Below are 18,486 nucleotides of genomic sequence, written 5' to 3'. Positions count from 1 at the left end.
TCAGACTGGAATCTACAGATGGAAAAAATGTGCTCCTTCCTAATCCTCCGTGGGCTACAATTATGGTTAAATGTTATTTCAATCAGTGGGGTAAGCATTCTTTCGAGCTTAAATATAAGACAACTTGATGCTATTCACACCCAAAGTTATGCTAAATATAATCAGATATACACTAATGGTTCGCAATCAGACAAAGACAGTAGGTTGCTGCTTTCACTGTTTCTGCGTATCTACCAACAGAGTTCAGAAATTTCTTTGCAGAACGTTTTGCCATCTACCTATGAAACCTAGAAAACGCCCAACAGCCGCGCGTTTTCTAGGTTTATTTTATGCACGCAACATTTGTCGTCCGTCAAAAAAAAACAAAAAAAAAAAAAAAAACTAGTGTGGGTGGACAAATCGTATCAGTGCTGCCAGTGCCTTATCGCATTGGCGAGTGGAAGATGGATCCGTGCGTGATCTATTTTGCGTCTCTGTTTGCGATCTATTTTGTATCGGCTCATTGCAGCGAAAAGACGGAAAAGAAGATGGGCTGTTCATCCCATCAACAGCGCTATATTTGTAGATGGGGAATTTCGTAACTTCTACGGAAAATTAAGGGACGACAGGGATAAGTTTTTTAATTATTTTAGAATGTCTATAGTATCGTTTGATGAGCTCGTGGTCAAATTCCAAGGAACGATTCGAGCTAGGCAAGTTTTGGTGCAAGACTTGTCATTTTCTCCACAGGAAATGTTGGCATTAACTCTCAGATAAGTCTATAAAAATAAGATTAGTTTAAATCCGACAGAGCCGTTGGCAGCACTGATGTCTAGACAGACAAGTGACGCGTTTGCATAAAAGGACCAATTAGACACCATGTACTTAGAAAATTCGTGCGACTTTTTGCCACTTGCGTTCTGTAAGATACGACGGCATGTCTTTCAGAACGTGACGGCAATGTAAACAGACGACAGAGCATAAAATGATCCATTTGTTCCCGGTGATTTATAAAACGGACGACATTTTGCCGTCGCGCGACACAAAGCGAATGCATAAAAGCGGGCTTAATCACCTAGATTCTCAAACCAGCGCACAGCATATCATCTGTACCTATTGTTTAAGCGCTATCAACTGAATGGAGAATGAAATATGCAATTACCATTCCAGATCAAATCAGATCTAAACTGATCCAGCTACAAGACAAACAACACACAGTGGTATTCTGCTGGATCCTAGCTCATTGTGAAATACTCGCAAATGAAAACGCAGATCAGGCAGCAAAACAACCAATAATTGAAATGTAATCGATATGAAGATTCCTGTGGAAGACTACAAAACCATTATACGAAAAACTTACTACTCCCAATGGAAAAATATATGGCAAGAACATTGCAACAATAAACTTATAGGAATTAAGAAAGTAAGAAAAGCCGAAATGGTTCCTGCAAGAGCACGCATTGGACACTCTCATATAGCTCATCCGTTACCTTCTCAGAAACAAAGGCCCTTCGCGGTGTACTCACTGCTCTCAGTAAAACATATTTTACTTGACTGCTCCTATTATCAGCAGGAAAGGCTACAATCATTCCTGTTTCATAGAAGTTTACAGGAACCTATAACAATGAAGCACATCTTTGGAAAATAAAGCAAACCTAGATGGATTTTTCTCTTTTCTAAAGAAGTTAAGGATATTCTCTCACTTTTAAACACTTACAAACTTGAAACTATTTTATTAATTTAAAAGGCACAATATGGCCACTGTAGCCCATGCGCCAAAATCTTCAATAACAACAACAATTTTGTCGCCCCTTCGAAGGTAGCGCCCAGATGAAGTGGTTTCCAAGCTTTCATGTTAATGCTAGTTGTACTCAGGTATTTAATTATCATAAATAGTCAATGTTTTATTCACATTTTCGGGTGCGAATTATTTTTATTATCAAATAAGGCAATTTCGGAATGGCCATCTGTTGACCTGGTAATAGCAATAATTTTTCAGTTAGATGATGCTTATTTTTGTATTTATGAGCAATGACAAGATCATAAGTTGCATCCCTAATGATACAGCTTCTGAAGCCCTTTATGATCCTTCTTAATATTCTACGAGAGCTTAGCCGTTCCTTCCCCCAAGTTTTCTTTCTTCGGTGCTGATCTGATTTATGTCGCAACACTATAAATAGCCACTGCCTGACCAACACTGCATTACGAGTTGTTAACTGGAGATGGCTCGTTTCGCATTGAATCGCCCCTTTGTATGCGAAGTATATTAGTCAGCTAATCTCCTTGTCGGGCTGCGACTTGTCACAGCCACGTAACGTTTCGCGTCTTACAGCTGCTACGCACGAATCCAGTTCCTTAACAATCAACCACTTCTCCAACCCCAGTTCTTCCAGCCTACGATTTATCATGCTTTTGATAAAACGGGCTTGGCGTACCCACATGATGAGTAATTTGAGTATCTGTGGTAGCGTAAGAAAGGTCCGAGCTCCTAAGACACGCGTGCACAGCCAAGGCGTCGAACGGGATGTGGTATAATATCCCGTAATTGCCAATCAAAACTGGCGACAGGAGACAAATCAAATCGGGCCACGGCTTGAGTTACGGTGCTGGCGTGGGAATCTCAGCAACCCCTCCGTGTGTCGTGAAGGTTTCCAGACGGCACAGAGTTAGCTACAAGGTCATCGGCCACGGGCTACAGGCTAACTTAACATGCCCCGCCTTCAGTTTTCGGAACTGGGCTAGTGGCGTTTCACAAGTCATGGTCCATGCGCGAGGCGGACGTCTTGAATACGTAGCCAGTCATTTTAAATGAGTTCAGCAGTCACTCAAGCCGCCGCTTGTGCACACACACACACACACTTGTTTCCGAGTGCATTACCGGAGAGTAGAAAGGCGGGTCTCGTGACTTATCCTGACGGTGAAGACATCAATGAACTTTTCGTTTCGCTAACGACGTTTGGAGTTTCGCAGGAATTGGCAAAAGACAACGTTCTGCGGTAAGTAATAGTAGTAGAAGAAGGAAATTACAAAGAAAGATATTAAGCGTATGTCAGAAAACAACAGCTGACATCTTAAAAAAATATATTTGCAACCTGTGATAGTTAATTGAATTTAAAGCATCATTTCAGAAGTAAACATTTTCGTGTTAGTCAATGTGATCAGTAGTTGCTAACCGTAATCAGACTGGGCATCTGTTGCAAACTTGTCATTTGAATTTCTATCTTTTATTTATTCTTTATTTCCAACTTTATCTTTTTGCCGCTGTGTATTTTGTACGTAAAGCTGTCGGGACGTGCAGTCAGTGGCATTCTTAGAAAATTCCAGTGGGGGGAGAGAGAGAGAGGTTTGACAGATTCCTAAGATGATTATATAATGCCTATAATTTGCACTACACGTGGCGGAAACTGTTCCCTTCGGAGTTGGTGGAGGGGGGAAGACAGGGAAAAGAAAAATTATTCTTTAGAGAATGCGAGGCCTTTTTGGTGATAAACCTGCAAGTTTCTGCGCAGATTCCGAAAAATGTGGAAAATTCCAACCCAAAAGATTAATTTCAACTGACAGTTGTCCGTGAAAGTGATTCTTAATTGTCAGAAGGAAGTCTTGCAATGATTAGAAGTGAGTTGTACTCACACCAACCGCAAATGAGTTGATTTTTTTTCTTTTTTCCCCACTTAAATGACTGTGCTTTATGTGGTCAGGCCATAGAATGAAATGGTAACGAGTCCACTGAACTCCGAACCAGCTGGTTGATGAATTCCCTTTCACGCAATTGACAACTCTGCGGCAACAGTACTTCCTGTCGTTATCTGGATACTACTTGCGTGTTGTGGTTATTTTTCTGCTTGTCTGTAGAAACTAGAAAAGTCTCACAAAACATTACCACCACAGGCCACCTAACTCAGAACTGAACAAACGAATCTTCTGTGAATATAGTTTACGAGAATCAAATACACAACTTCCCCTCATCGGTTAATACAGACACCATGGTTCTGCACGCTCTATTGATCAAGCAAATGTATCGTGGATTACTAAAATTTCTCAAAGGAAGTAATTCACTTTCTGCGAATTTCGACCTTTTGCAAAAGCGTCAAAGCTGGCAGAAGAATGGGACGCCTAGTTGAAGAAACTGTCTCGGACACAGAAATTTCTCTTCTCGGCCATGGGAAACGGTTGTAAATTCGTTGGGTTTTGTTTTTCCTGTATAACAGGTGGTATTTGGAAAAAAACCTGATATAAAAAAGATGATATTCAGTAGCCGCTCTCCTCTGTTCGGCTCCTTCCTCCTTTTTCTCTTTACAAAGAATTATTTTATCATCGAAGAAAGTGAATAGTTGTTCCTTGTATGTTAAAGTCGATGATCCTACAGCTTTTATTTATAGTCGTTTTGTATATTACGGCATTCATTAAAAAAATAATGAAGTGGTCTGGAAGTTGGAAAAAAAAAAAGAAAAAAAGTCGTCCAAAGGACACTGGCGCCGACTTTCTATGATTGAGAGAGAGAGGGGTGAGGCGGGACAAGGAGTGCGCCATTCTCATGTGTGGAGAAGCAAGCGACCAGATAAATGTTTGCACCAATTATTAAGAAGAGTGGCGGTTTTACTCTCTCCTCAGTTAAACACGTGGAATGCCACAATTACTTGACAGACAGCTGTTCCCCGTTAAACGAAAGACCACACAATGGAGAATGATAAGTTGAATTACTTCACCAGCAGCTCCTTCAGTCCAGTCCTTTTTTAGTTGGCTGGTAATCTAGGTCTAAGTGTGCGTGTGACAACCTAATAAGATACAAGATGCAGACTGAAATTATGGGGTACTCAAAAAACAGAAAAGAAAGGTTGGCATTTCGCTTTTCAAGTACTAAATTATTTCGGTATTACCCAAACAATTGTTGCGACAATTATTTTAATGTTGATAGTTCAGTACTGGTGTTGAATATATTAAATACGTCTTATATTTATACTGCGGAACGGCCATATATTCTGGCAGAATAGTTTACAATATAGAAGATGAATCGCGGTCAATTCAAACACGTATACTACTGTATCCTCGTGTTTGACTACTCTGTTGCAGCGACCTGGCTGCCATGACATAAGGGCCACGTGTAAAAATGTGCAAAGAAAAAAGGAAATTCCACAGAAAAAGGCCCTATCTTTTTTGTGATGGAGTATCCACAATCCTCTACCTCTGTTGTGTATGTAGAATGGACTTAAAACTTTCTGCTAGACTGCGTCCTCACCCACATTCGGTATTTTCTAGTGACGGAAAGAGAAAATTGAACAGTCTTGCAAATTTTAAAGAAAAAGCTTGTTTTTTGTTTTAAAAACAAAACAAAAAGGGTTTTTAAATAAAAACTCTTTAGTGCTTCTTGATTGCACAACAGTTTATAATTTTAAATTTTTAGGCGATCATTTTTACTAATTAAATAAATGCACATTTTATTTATTTTTTATTTCCTCCAAGAGAATGACAACTGCTTCTAATTGGAGTCCCACTGAGTCTGAGCGTAGATTTTGTGATGCCACTTCTTGGATCATATCGATATTATCGCATGTGTTGCAAATATTAAATTTTAAAACTCATTTATTCCTATCTACCGGTACTATTGAAAAATATTTAATATAAAAAAAATGGAATTATTTTTCTGTAAAAATAAGCATTGATTTAAATTAATATGGAAATAAAAGTTTCTAATTTCTCCTCTTATAAATTTTCGGTTATTCTCCAGTTTACGGGTACACCTCCGGTGGAAGTGACTTCTTTTGCTTGAATCTGTCCCAATTACTGGCGCAAACTAACCTAACCTTTTTTCACTAGCCAAAAATGAAAGTCTATTAAAAAAAAAACCACACTTTTGCTTGAATCCGTCCCGAATTTGGCCATGCCCGAAACGTGGTGACAAGGCGTACCCATAATCCCGACTTCAGCCAAATTTTCTTTGTTTAGCGTTTTTCTGTAAATTTTAACAGTTGCATATGCTAAAAAAAAAAAAAAAAAAAAAATCAGATAAATTACATTATCTCTATTTTGATTAAAAAATTTATTTGCATTATAGAATAAATCCCCATTTAATGCGATAGACGTGTATGGATTTTTGCTAGGGACGCAAAAAGAAATTAAGTTTTTAGGAGGCGCAGTGTAAACTGTTTTCCGACGAGGGGATTAAATTAACTCGATAGCCCTGAGAATATTTTAGGTATAACAGCATAAATATGACAAAATAGAATGCAAGTGAAACCAGAGGTAAATCCCGAAAACTTAATGGGAATTTATATTACCATTCATAGAATAAGTTATTAATAAATAGAGCAATAAGTAATAATTGTTGTTGTTGTTATTGGGTTTTAGGAGCAATAGTGATTAAGGCCATATTGCCTTAAATACGACCTTTGGAGTATATACAAATATATACTCCAAAGAGTATATATTTGTATATACTCTTTCTGTCTGTAAATTGCGTGTGTTCTGTGGTCGATTTTCTGTTTCCTGGAAGAAAAACCCAGTTTCTGGGAATAAAAACCATGCTACCCTCGCATGAGACCGACTAACTCAGCCACGTTTTGAAAAAGGCCCATAAAAATTCTTTCTCTCTCTTTTCCACCCGGTATCGGGAGGACAGCGATTCTACTAACTGTGCTACACGAGGGCAATTTTTCTTGTACTGAAATTACTCTGCAATCCAATCCAACTACAGTGTTATTTCGACTTGAAGTGACTGTCAGTCATAATAGTTAAGTTTTAAACCGTCGAAAAAAAAAAGAAAAAAAACACGCACACACCACGAACTCCAGACATTATAAATCGAGTGCTTGAGTACCAGTAATATGGCTGTACTCTTAAATTACCGGTACTCTTATTAGTTTCGTTCCTATTCAGAAAAAATGTTATGTTTGTTTCTCTTGAAGTGTTTCAGCCAAATCATCCGTTGTTTTTGTATTGCCGCTACACAAAAATACTATAGTACAAAAAATGATAAATTTTTTTGGATGCACAGACTTGGTGTCTGTTTATTTATTTGAGCAGTTTAATACTTGAACTCCGCGACAGCTAATAAAAGCTGGGAGTGTATAGAGAAGGTAATGCATTGCATTCACATATATACAGGGTGTCCAGAAAAAATGTATACACACTTTGATCATCATCTGGATCTGCTTTGCCTTCTGCTGGTAGCAAGAAAACTCAAATGTGACAAATCACCTAATCCTAACATCAAGGAATGCAAAACCGTGAAATGCACTTTCTGGACACATTCCTACATATCATTGGGACCATCTCAGTTCAAGAAAACTGGAACATCACAATACAATGACTAAAACTTAATCACCTCAAATATAAATGCAACCTATGAGAGGATTGCCGTACTCAAGAGCCCACGCATTGACGATTTTGTGCTATCACCAGGAGCTGGACAAAATGCCATCCTAGAGCAAGAAAACGAAACGTGACAAACTAGGACCGAACTGAGCCAATACATGACCATTAACTCCTTTCCCTGGCAAGGGGGAGGTGACATCTTGCTGTCTCCTCCCCTCCTGCCACCACCCACTTTTCCTTCTGGTGGGGCATGGGCATGTCACTGCCTCATGGGGTATTTTCTACGACCTCTTGCTTCTGTTTTCCTACCCCCTAGTTTCCGCCTCCCCTCCCAACACTTTCTCCTTACATATTGCTCCACGAGTCCAAATTTAAATAACATCAAAATTCCTGCCAGACCTTTTTTAGGCTCTTAGAATTTATCATTTTAACTTTCAACCCCGTCTAGCGTTTCTAATAACTACTTACTAAAAAAAAACCCAACCTTGATCATTTATCTTTATTTTATTTTATTTAGGTCCTAGCCACCGAACTCTCAGGAAAATATGTGGCAGGAGTAATATATTGACAATTGGTACACCTGGTTAGGTGTACCAATTGTCAATATATTACTCCCCGCGGCGAAGCATGGAAACGCTGATCCCACTAGGGGCCCGGCGGCTAACAAGCCAGACGAACAATGGGCACAGCATACTACACAACACATGATCCACACACTTTTAAATCTCTGGCTTTGACAAAGTACTGTCCTCGATACAATGAACATACGCAGAAATGGGAGAAGTCCCTGGTGCCGTTAGATCCGAAAATACTTAATACTTTGATTGTTAATAACTTATTTTTTTATTTTCATAAATTCAATTTTATAATGAAGAAAATATGCATTAACGCAAGTGTTCAAATTGTCCTCCATTCTCATTCAGGCATTGCTGACATCGTCGAGAGACTGAACTGCATACATCACCTAAGTATCTTTTGATATTGCTGCACATTCTGCTTCAATAGCTTGCCGTAATTCAGCGATTGTTGCTGGTTTTGTGTCATAAACTTTATCTTTGAGGTATTCCCATAAATAAAAGTCCAATGGTGTCAGATCTGAAAAAGGCGGAGGGAACTCAACATTGCCTCTTTGTCCAATCCATCTGTTGGGAAAGTTTCATCCAGAGAAGCCCATTTTCATCGCAATGAAAATGGGGAGGAGCTCCATCGTGTTGAAAAGAAAATTCGTCATCATCGTCAAATAGCTCACGAATGTGTGGGACGATTGATTCCTGAAGCAAGTTGAGGTAAACAGCACCAGTAACAGCTGCATCAAAAAAGAATGGTCCAATCAAACCCAAGGATGATAATCCACACCACATTGGAATTCCCGGTAAATTCAAATGTTGTTTCTCAATAACGTTGGATTCTTCGTTGCCCAATACGAGCAATTGTAGCGATTAATTGTACCATTCAACTTAAATGTTATCTCATCACTCCAAACGATCTTATTGGCAAACAGAGCTCCTCTGCAGATTTTTTTAAAAACTACTCGGAAATTTCAACCTTACGATCAGGATCATCTTCGTTCAGGGCCTGCACTAATCTTGGAATGTACCTTTTCCATTTTGCACGCTTTAAAATGTTATGCACACTGGATTTGGGATTGCCGTTTCACGAGCAGCTTGTCGGAAAAGTTCCAGCACCTCTTGTGATCTCGTGGATGTGCGAGGTCTTCCTGATCGTTGCCTGTGTACATTTCGCACAGTGACATCCGCTTCAAACTTATCACGAATACGCGAAATTGTGAGACGCGTTGGTGGTTCTGTGTGGTATTCACTCCTAAACTGTCTCTGGACTTCGTTGATATTTTCCGACTTGCAATACCACTTCAACACAAATTTCTCTTTGCTGTTCAAATGTAAGTCTAGTCTTCTCCACTATTACCACCAACCTGCAACTGAAAAAGAAAAAAGGTTACTGAGTTATGAGCTGATAAATTGTGTATACATTTTTTTGGACACCCTGTACATACAAGGAAAAGTGAAATAAGTCGTAATCTGCAAAGAATCCAACTTGAAGAAGTTGCTAAAATTCTGCTGTTGCTGCTGTATATATCGGTCACAAATTCTCTTGGAAGGTATCATGTGGATAGCGTCGCTACTTTTTCATACAGAGAGTAGATGGCCCGGGTTTGATTCCCATTGTCTGGCGAAGGGTATTTTCCGTTTAGAACGGAGTGAAAATAGGCCATATAGGATTATTTTCGATCCGTGGCCGAGTTTGTCAGTCTCAGGCATGAATTTTTTTCCCCTCAGTAGATTTCATTTTATTTTCTCTATTTTATTTTATATTAAATAAAATTTCTCTTATTAACATTTAAATGCGTGCGCAAAATGGAAGTATAAATATCACAAGGAAGAGAGAGAGAGAAATTATTTTTCACACATGATAATTTGCCAAGCATGTTCACGTTGGACATGACTATAGTTTATCAAGTCACCCGGTAATGAATGCCCTGTCCTGTTCGGTAGCTGGTAAGCAGTGAAGGTTATCAGTCGTTCAGTAGGACTTGAAGTGCGTAATTTATGTGTCAACGAATCCGGTTTTTATAATTTAAGTAGAGATATTTTGTATTGCATCTAGACTGTAATTAATTCAATTTCGTAATTATACTCTTTGAATAATGGCAAATTAATAATTTAAAAGCCATTACGTTATTGCGAATAACAGAGAAAAGTGGAAGAGAAATTGTTGAATTTAAACAGAAGAAAGGTACCTGGGGTGGATGGGATCTATCCAATTATATTAAGGGAGGCAGCAAAGGAAGTAAGCAAACCCTTAGCTATAATTATGAGAGCATCCTTGGATTCAGGGGAGGTCCCCACGGACTGGAGAAGTAAGAATGTATACTTAATTCTCAAAGGGTGACACGAGTAATTACAGACCTGTTAGTTTAACTTCTGTTCCAAGGAAAATAAAGGAGTCAAGTAATGCCGGATCATCAAGACAAGACTGCAGTAATAATTCAGATACGGCATGGGTTTGTTAAGGGGAAGGCTTGTTTGACCAATTTGATTGGATACTATGACGTAATCACAAAGGAACTGGATGCAAAAAATAATTTTTATATATATACGTACTTGGATTTCAGGAAAGCTTTTGATACTGTTGCACATGGAAGACTACTGAACAAATTGGAGCAGTATGGCATTAAGGGCAAATTGCTACAATGGATAAAAGGATGGTTGAGTGGGAGAAGACAGAGAATGGTAATCAATGGACATTGCTCTTCGTGGATTAATGTTATTAGTGGAATGCTCCAGGGTTCAATGTTGGATCCACTGTTGTTTTGTATATTTATCAGTGATATTGATGAAAGTACTGTATATCAGGCTTAATGTCCAAGTTTGCAGATGATACAAAGGTTGGTGGAGTTGTTAATGATAGTAATGACAGTATGCTACTGCAACAGATCTAGAAAAGTTAGGCAGATGGACTGAGAAGTGGCAACTGAAGTTTAACATTGATAAATGCAAAATACTGCATATAATCCTAGAGTAACGTACAAACTGTGTGGTACTACATTCAAGGTAGTGGAGAATGAAAAAGACCTGGGTAATTGTGGCCAGATATGAAGTTCTCGGAGCAGTGCAAGCAGGCTGCCAGGACAGCTCATGGGATTTTGTCGGTGATATACAGGAATTTTGCTAGCAAGGATAAGGAGGTAATTAACCCTTTGTATAAGGCAGTGGTCAGGCCACACGTTGAGTACAGGTCTGGAGGCCTCATTTTAGGAAGGATGTACAGCAGCTGGAATGAGTACAGAGAAGGGAACGAGATTGGTGAGGGGAACAAAGGAGCGATCCTATCAAGAAAGGCTTAAATTCTGGAAATTCCAGCGTCTGGAACTAGCCTAGGCACCTGTGAGGTGTTTAAGGTTTTGAATGATTTGAGAAAGCTCAATGCTGATGGAATTCTTCCGCTTGCTCAGATTACGCACATGAGGGGACGTAAATTGAAATTGAGGAAAGACGATTGCAGAACATATGCGCAGTAATTTGCCTTTAGCCAGGGAGTTGTTGAAATGCTGGAACAAACTTCCGTCTGTCATTGTGGAAGTTGATAGTTTAAATAAATTCAAGAAAGAACTTGACAAACTATTGGAGGGAATGAAAAAGTGCAAGGTTTTTTTTTTTAGTTAATGCTGTATAAACTTGCTTTCTTGCATCATATGCTAATGCGAACTTATAAATCATCAAAAGTTTCACATGAATAGCATTTTGTAATTTCATTAAATGTATTATCTTATTTTCCATAAAATTAATTTCATATTTTACATAAGCTCAAGTGTATGATGAAATTATAAAATCCAACCTTCAATTTGTATAAAAACAAATAACTTTAATATTATCAATGAATGTGTAATTTTCTATGGTTGCTACAGAGAAGAAGGTTGGGAGGGTGTTAGAAAATGTAGCGGAATGGGCAGAATATGCGGTTACACTTCTCGAATACATCAAGTATTCAAAAATTTCTATCCATAGCCATGGAAATTCTTAATTTCAACAACACTTAAATGAATGTGGACATATGGTGTATCATATGTATGGCAGCCCCTGAACACTAGTTCTATAAAGTACAAAATTTTTATTCACATTATATTACTTAAGAATCGAAATTTGTGTCCATTACTTTCAACTGATATATAAGGACTCGTGTTACAATGTCAAAACTTACTGCAGCGCCCAGCAACGAAGCTCTAAATTCTGCCCTTCTGCAAAATTCTCGAACGGGCTCCATACTTTTTAGCAATCGTAGAAAACCAACCATTTGGCCCCTAAGGCTCTTTTACTCCCCCAAGGGTGGCGGACGACTGGACATTATAGTAATTTCTCTGATGCCAGCCTCACAGGATAAAGTTGCAATTCTTAAACCTACTTATCTGCTGATTGCATTAGAAAATGTAGAAATATTTTCAATATTAAATATGTTTATCAATTTCATTTATTAATGTTATATTATTCTGATGCTTTGTTGTTATTTATGTAGACTCGGGTGCGAAGCTAGCAAAGGAAAGACCAACAATGGAATCCTTGGATCACGGACCACTGGCAATTAATAGTGTCGACTCTTGGCAGGGATCGGAGACCAATTCAACCGATCTTTCGAGTTCCATAAACAGCACCTATGACTCGCAGACCACCGTTATCATGTATCCACGAGGCACAACGATGTTTGCTGCCGTCTGCTGCATTATCTTCATCGTTGTTGGCATCCTGGGCAATTTGATCACCATCCTGGCACTTAGCCGTTGTGTCAAACTACGCAATGCCACTACAGCTTTCGTCGTAAGCTTGTGCACCGCCGATTTGTTGTTTTGCGCAGTAAACCTGCCACTGACAGCGTCACGTTATATCCACCAAACTTGGCTTTTGGGGGATACGTTATGTACCCTGTTTCCGTTCTTCTTCTACGGTAACGTAGCAGCATCTCTCATGTCGATGACAGCCATCACCATCAACAGGTAAGATATATTCTGCTCTGCTTCTCTACAGTACACGCCGATTGAGGTTTTATTAGTCCTTTAAGGTTATTATTTTTTTTTAATACAGTACTCCAAGAAGGTCAGTAGGGACCAGAATATTACAGTATTTTGGTGATTAGCAGCCAATCTGCGCGAAACAGTTTAGGGATACTTCGGCAGTTAACATATAAAATAATTATATTCTGAAATAGTTATGAACAGAGTATTTATTCATTAGTCACGTATTAACATATAAAAGAATTATATTCTGAAAAAGTTGTGGAGAGAGTTACTCATAATTAGTCACGAACCTTCTTTAAAGGTATTTCTTAATAAAGCATTCTTATTGTCTTCCCAAAGGTTGGGTTGTTGCTTGCGTAATGTTTGAGGTTACTCACTTACTGATAGAAACGTTATGAGACAGCCATTCACGTTTCCTTAATCTGATGACACATTTTTAGAATAAAAAAAAAAAAACTAGCCTGGCATTTACCAGAGGACCATTAGATGTAACCCCCAGAACAGGTGGGATGATGAAAGACGGCTTCCACTGATTCATATTATTACACAATCTTCCGCGGAAAACATTGTGTAGTAATGAATCACTAGATGACCTTTGTGAGGTTGTGGAGTGCTGTATACTGTACTTGGGAGGGAATTATACTCTTGCTTCAGTTCTAGTAAGGAATATTTCTCCGTATGAGTTGGTTTGTACTAATTGTGGCGTGCAATTTAAGATGTAATTAAATTAAGGGAAAATGGGCAGTGTTTTTAATAGCTAGTGTATAAGGGGCGTTGAAAGCGGTAAGCAGTGAAGAGAAAGAACTCACTTTCTGAGGATGTTAAGATTCGAATTCAGCTTATTTTTTATTTATTTTTTTTTTTTGTTCCCTCCAAGAAAAGTTTTTTTTTTTTTATTTCCTTTTCTTACTCAATAGCCACTACTGAGGCAGTGGTTGTGAGTTTATTTATTTTATTTTTTCTGAAATTTCTTTTCCCTCTTTCTTCAGGCAAACAACCCCACCTTAGAGCATGTAAGCAATATAATATTCTCATAATTATAAACAGAAAAAGGATGAAGTCCACAGCTTATCTCCAGTTTGCTGCGTTAGGAAGGAAGTAAAACACAGGATCTAGTCATTACTGATAGATTGCAGGCTTAAAGAAAGGTTAAAAAAAAAAAAAAAGCGTATACAGTAGTCTCTTTTACTTCGGCAGGGAGGGGGAAGAGAGGGCTGATCCGACAATCTTCACGCTATCTTGATATTACTGTTTTTGCTTCTTCTTGAGAAAACAGCTTCACAAAGACTTATTCATGGTTGTTGTTTAAGAAAATAGTTGGCTATCATCGAATCGGATTGGTGGTTCGCTTGCATTACAGAAAATAAAAATCACATTCCTTTGCAATAAATTACTACTGCCCGAACAAGAGAAGTTCTTCAGCTTGTGTAGAAATTGGAAATGAGCAGTTCTGAGTACGATTAAAGCTTTCGTGATATTTCGAGAATCTTCCTAGTTTTATTAGAATTGAAGTACTGTATTCATATCCATGTAAATAATCTCTCGCAAAGCGAGACCACATTCGAAGCATTTTCTATCCTCTTCTGCGTAGTGAATACTGTCTTCTCAAAATTATGATATTAGCCTTAAGCCCGGTCTCTTAGACAGTAGGTTGAATGGAACTTATCTCTCCAAAGCTTTTGAAGACTTCAATTTCAATCGGCAAATATCTCGTTGCCATTACTATACCGCTTGTGACTGAAGAGGGGTGATAGTATGTGGGAGGAACTGTCAAGGCCACGCTCTATCGTCGAGTTCGGTACACTTCTACCATGCGTACGACATATAAAACAAATATCACATTACACTTTACCTTCCTCTCAACTTTGAGCTCAATAAATTGCGAATAGTCAAAATAACTGAACGAGCTTATGTACAATTAAAAAAAAACAAGCTATCGAAACAACCCAATTCCTACATGCATACTAGCCTTCATTTAATGATATTTGTGCATATGTCTGCTTTGATATCTTGTCAAAAGCTAGTAATATATACTCCTCTCTTTGACTTCACCCCCTTCCTCTTGGCTCAACAATCTTTTTATCTCAGCCTATAAAACTTTTTTCTTTTTTTCATCGTTCTCTCAATTCAGGCGTTTCCTTGAATCTTCGTAAATGCATTAATTTGGAATGAATAATTATTAATGACCTCTTCATCGTTATTTGATCTCAGGGGAAGGGATAGCGTCTCCTTCCCTCTCGCTTGAATTATTTTGCTTTTTTTCAGCCCGCACAACAAGCAACCCCTCCCGTCTCAAACAATATCAGAGGAACCGGCGCAATATGATATGATGGAGTCGCTGCACCAAGGAAATCTCCCAACTCTCTCTCTTAAATCGCTGAACAACAACATCCAGTTTCAAAAATTCCCTAATTGCATTGACGAGCACTGAACTGCAAGAACCCTATCTCTAATTACGCATTTTTAAATTTTTTTTTTCCGAAATAGAATTTAATTTTTGTTATCAGCGTTTATATTTACATTTTATTTTTTTAAATTAAAAATACTAAAATTCTAAAATTACATAACACTAATAATATACTTATTATATTGGTTATAATAATATTGAGGAAGACGCATAAAACAGAAGAAAGCATGTGGTGTATCCAGGGGAGTTCCTAGGGAATATGGTGCAAATTGCAATTTGGCGTCCACTTTAAAATTTTATTCATATGTGTATCCGACTTTCAGGTTTTCTGACGCTCCTTGAACGTTGTCGCCTGGGTGCAGTGCACCCCTGACCCCGTCGGGACGGCCCGCCCCTGGGTGTATCTCATGTAGGGCGATCCTGAACGCTAGTTCCACTCGGCCATAAGAAAATAATACATAAAACTCGAATAACACTGAAAGGGATATTTTTAAAATTCATTGTGAAATTACTTGTGAAGTCATTATGAATATATTTTATGACACACTACTTTTAAACACTTAAACCCCAATATACGTTTGTTTTTTGCGGTGATGCAGGCGTCACGGTTCCGCATCGCGATGTAAGTTGAAATATGTGTGGTTGGAAGATTGATAAATGAGTCAGAATTGATGCTGAGTCGGCATCCCGCCCGAGACAGGATGCCGACTCAGCACAGCGATACCGATTCTGAAACGTGATTCAGCTTGTATGAACAAGGGGCTCTGAACAGAGCTAGGACGGGGCGCCAGCCCCTGGTGCAGCATTTTAAGGCCGCATTCGACCAGTTATATTTTAAAATTGCTTAATTTTTTATTTAGTTACAGTCGGACCTGTGTTTAACAAACTTCTTTATAGTTTAACAAACTTCTTTAAAATAATACACTTTCATTGCATATTTTAGTTTATGTTATAATGTTAAAAGTTCTATATTTCGCAATATTTTGTTTTTATGATTTTATACTAGATACCTTAAACAAACTATCTGGTTTTCTAATTTCTTTGTAGTTATATGTACTTTCTTTGTAGTTTAGAATTAAATTCTCTGTAGATATAAACGAATATTTGTAAGTTTATTTTAATTTTGATATTTTTGTTTTATTATATTCATTGTATTTTTTAAATTATTTTATTAAGAAATATATGCAAATCGTAGACCGTTGGAATGGTAATTTTTATAAATTCATAAAGATTGCAGAGGCGTAGCAGGGGGGATGCAGAGGGGTGAATTCCCCAGGGCTCCGAGCTTCAGGGGCGCACACTGAAGGAATTATCTATCACAGTCAGGGGCGCCAAGAACACATGTTGCCCCCGGGGGTCGACGACCCTAGCTACGCTACTGAAAGATTGACTACCTGCATATAAAGGGGGCGTACTTATAACACTTTTGCCCCAGGCGTAGGATTGCCTAGTTCCGGCTCTGGCTCTGAATGAATCTATTCAGTGGAAGGGGACAGTGCATGGTTATCACCTGCTCACTCGTCAGAGGCCAATTAGATTGTAGGAGTAAGGGTGACAAGTGGGATAATAGCATCTGCGGCTGAAAATGCAAGATGCGAGGTACTCAACGTCTGAAGTGGATTATCATATGCTATCATTGCCAAACTACGGAACAATTAATCTTGGAATTTATTTCAGGAAGATCAAAAGACATCAGTACTCGTACCCAGAAACTCCGTGTGCCTATGAAGCGTCTTTGTGCAAAGTCTCATTATCATTTGGAAATTTAATTCATTGGATACTTAGGCATAATGTGTCAATTCTTAATGTACTCTAGTTTTATTTATATGTGTGGGGAGATAAAACCCTACTTCTTCCACCTGTGATCTGCCAACAACATACTTCTATTTTCAGTGGCCTTTAAGAATTCGAGTCTCCAACAGGATTCGAACCCAACCGCTCTAAACGGTTGCGAAACCATTAAGTTACGGAGGATCGTTCAAAAATAGTAATATTAATATATTTTTAAATGATGCATTACCATGGATAAGAAATTTAGTCATTTTATATGAAAATTGAGAATGCGGTACATTGTTTTCCATGCTTTCATTTTTTTTTTTTTAAATTTTTAAAATGCACAGAAACAAGTTTTTTCAAGTCAATGTTTTGTACAATTTTATGTTATTTTGAAAAAGTTATATATCCGAGTATCTGTACAACTCAGCAAATCTTATATTATTAAGGAAAGAACATGTTATGATGACTTTTTCAGGCTGGGAAGCCACTCGCCACAGGTAATGAAAGAGGTTTAAGGCGCGAAGGGCAATAAACTCAAAGACAAGAATAATGACATACTTCCTGGTATGAAGAACTTCTCTTGAACTGGAGAAAGAAAAAAAATTTTTTTAATTTTAATCTGCTTCTGAATTCAATAAGTGCTATAATAAATGGACCCTGAATATATATAAAAACAGTGCATCTTTCTGCCACTAGAAATTCTATTGGAAGGCAAACAGAGAAGACAAGAATAATATACGAAGTGCCGCAATAAAGCTCTCTGGCTGGTGCTGTTGCAGTTATGTTCGATGAATTTGAAAATAAACTGAAATGTAGTATGTTGTAAGCAAAACTTCCTCAAACAGATGGTGGTATACAGAGATTGTCCAGTAGGCTGACAGTTTGCAAGTAACAACCAATTTCGTTAATAACGTTAACAAATTTTACTTTAAACTGGGAAAATCTGCAACAGTAAAGTATGAAATGTAAAAAACTGTTTATGGTAATGAAACTAAGTCGTACCATTGGGTTTGAATGGTATAAGCTGTTCAAAGACGGACTTGAGGATGTTCGCGATGACCCATGAAGTGGGTCACCTTCTCGAAATGAGGACAGAGTTGCAAAAATTTCGGAAATTGTGGCAAACTTTCAGAATGATGGCTGATGAGTTGGGTATGAATAAGGAGACGATTCGTCAAATTCTGCATGAAGATTTAGAGAAAAAGGTCTGTGCAAAACTTGTGCCCCACGGATGAGCAGAAGCAACGAAGTATGCATGATGCATACTTCGTATTCATCCCAATTTCCTCGACTGTATTGTCGCTGGATATAAGTGTTGGGCAGTGGCGGCTCGTGACTCATGTTTGGGGGTGCTGCGTCTTAAAGTTAGATTAAATTGCCTTGGTTATAAGACATGTAGACATACATAGTAATAATAATAAGCAAGTTAAAAATACTACAAAACATTAACTAGACATTTACAATTAACAGACAAACTTTTATTTAA

At 38.1% G+C, this 18,486-nt stretch overlaps 1 protein-coding gene across 1 annotated transcript in view; it reads left to right on the top strand.

The window, feature by feature from the left end:
* Positions 1 to 2,585: 2,585 nt before the first annotated feature.
* LOC150080695 (protein trapped in endoderm-1-like) overlaps positions 2,586 to 18,486 on the top strand; it is a 28,131-nt gene continuing 12,230 nt past the window's right edge. The window contains exons 1-2 of the mRNA XM_090381196.1: positions 2,586 to 2,975; positions 12,322 to 12,796. Of these exons, the coding sequence (XP_090237322.1) occupies positions 12,357 to 12,796 (440 nt within the window). The 5' untranslated portion in view covers positions 2,586 to 2,975; positions 12,322 to 12,356. The remainder of the gene's footprint in view (positions 2,976 to 12,321; positions 12,797 to 18,486) is intronic.

This window comes from Mastigoproctus giganteus, chromosome 9, assembly GCF_048544385.1.
Source record: "Mastigoproctus giganteus isolate SK-2022 chromosome 9, ASM4854438v1, whole genome shotgun sequence".
NCBI classification, from domain to species: Eukaryota; Metazoa; Arthropoda; class Arachnida; order Uropygi; family Thelyphonidae; genus Mastigoproctus; species Mastigoproctus giganteus.
This window is presented reverse-complemented; position numbering and strand designations above follow the sequence as displayed.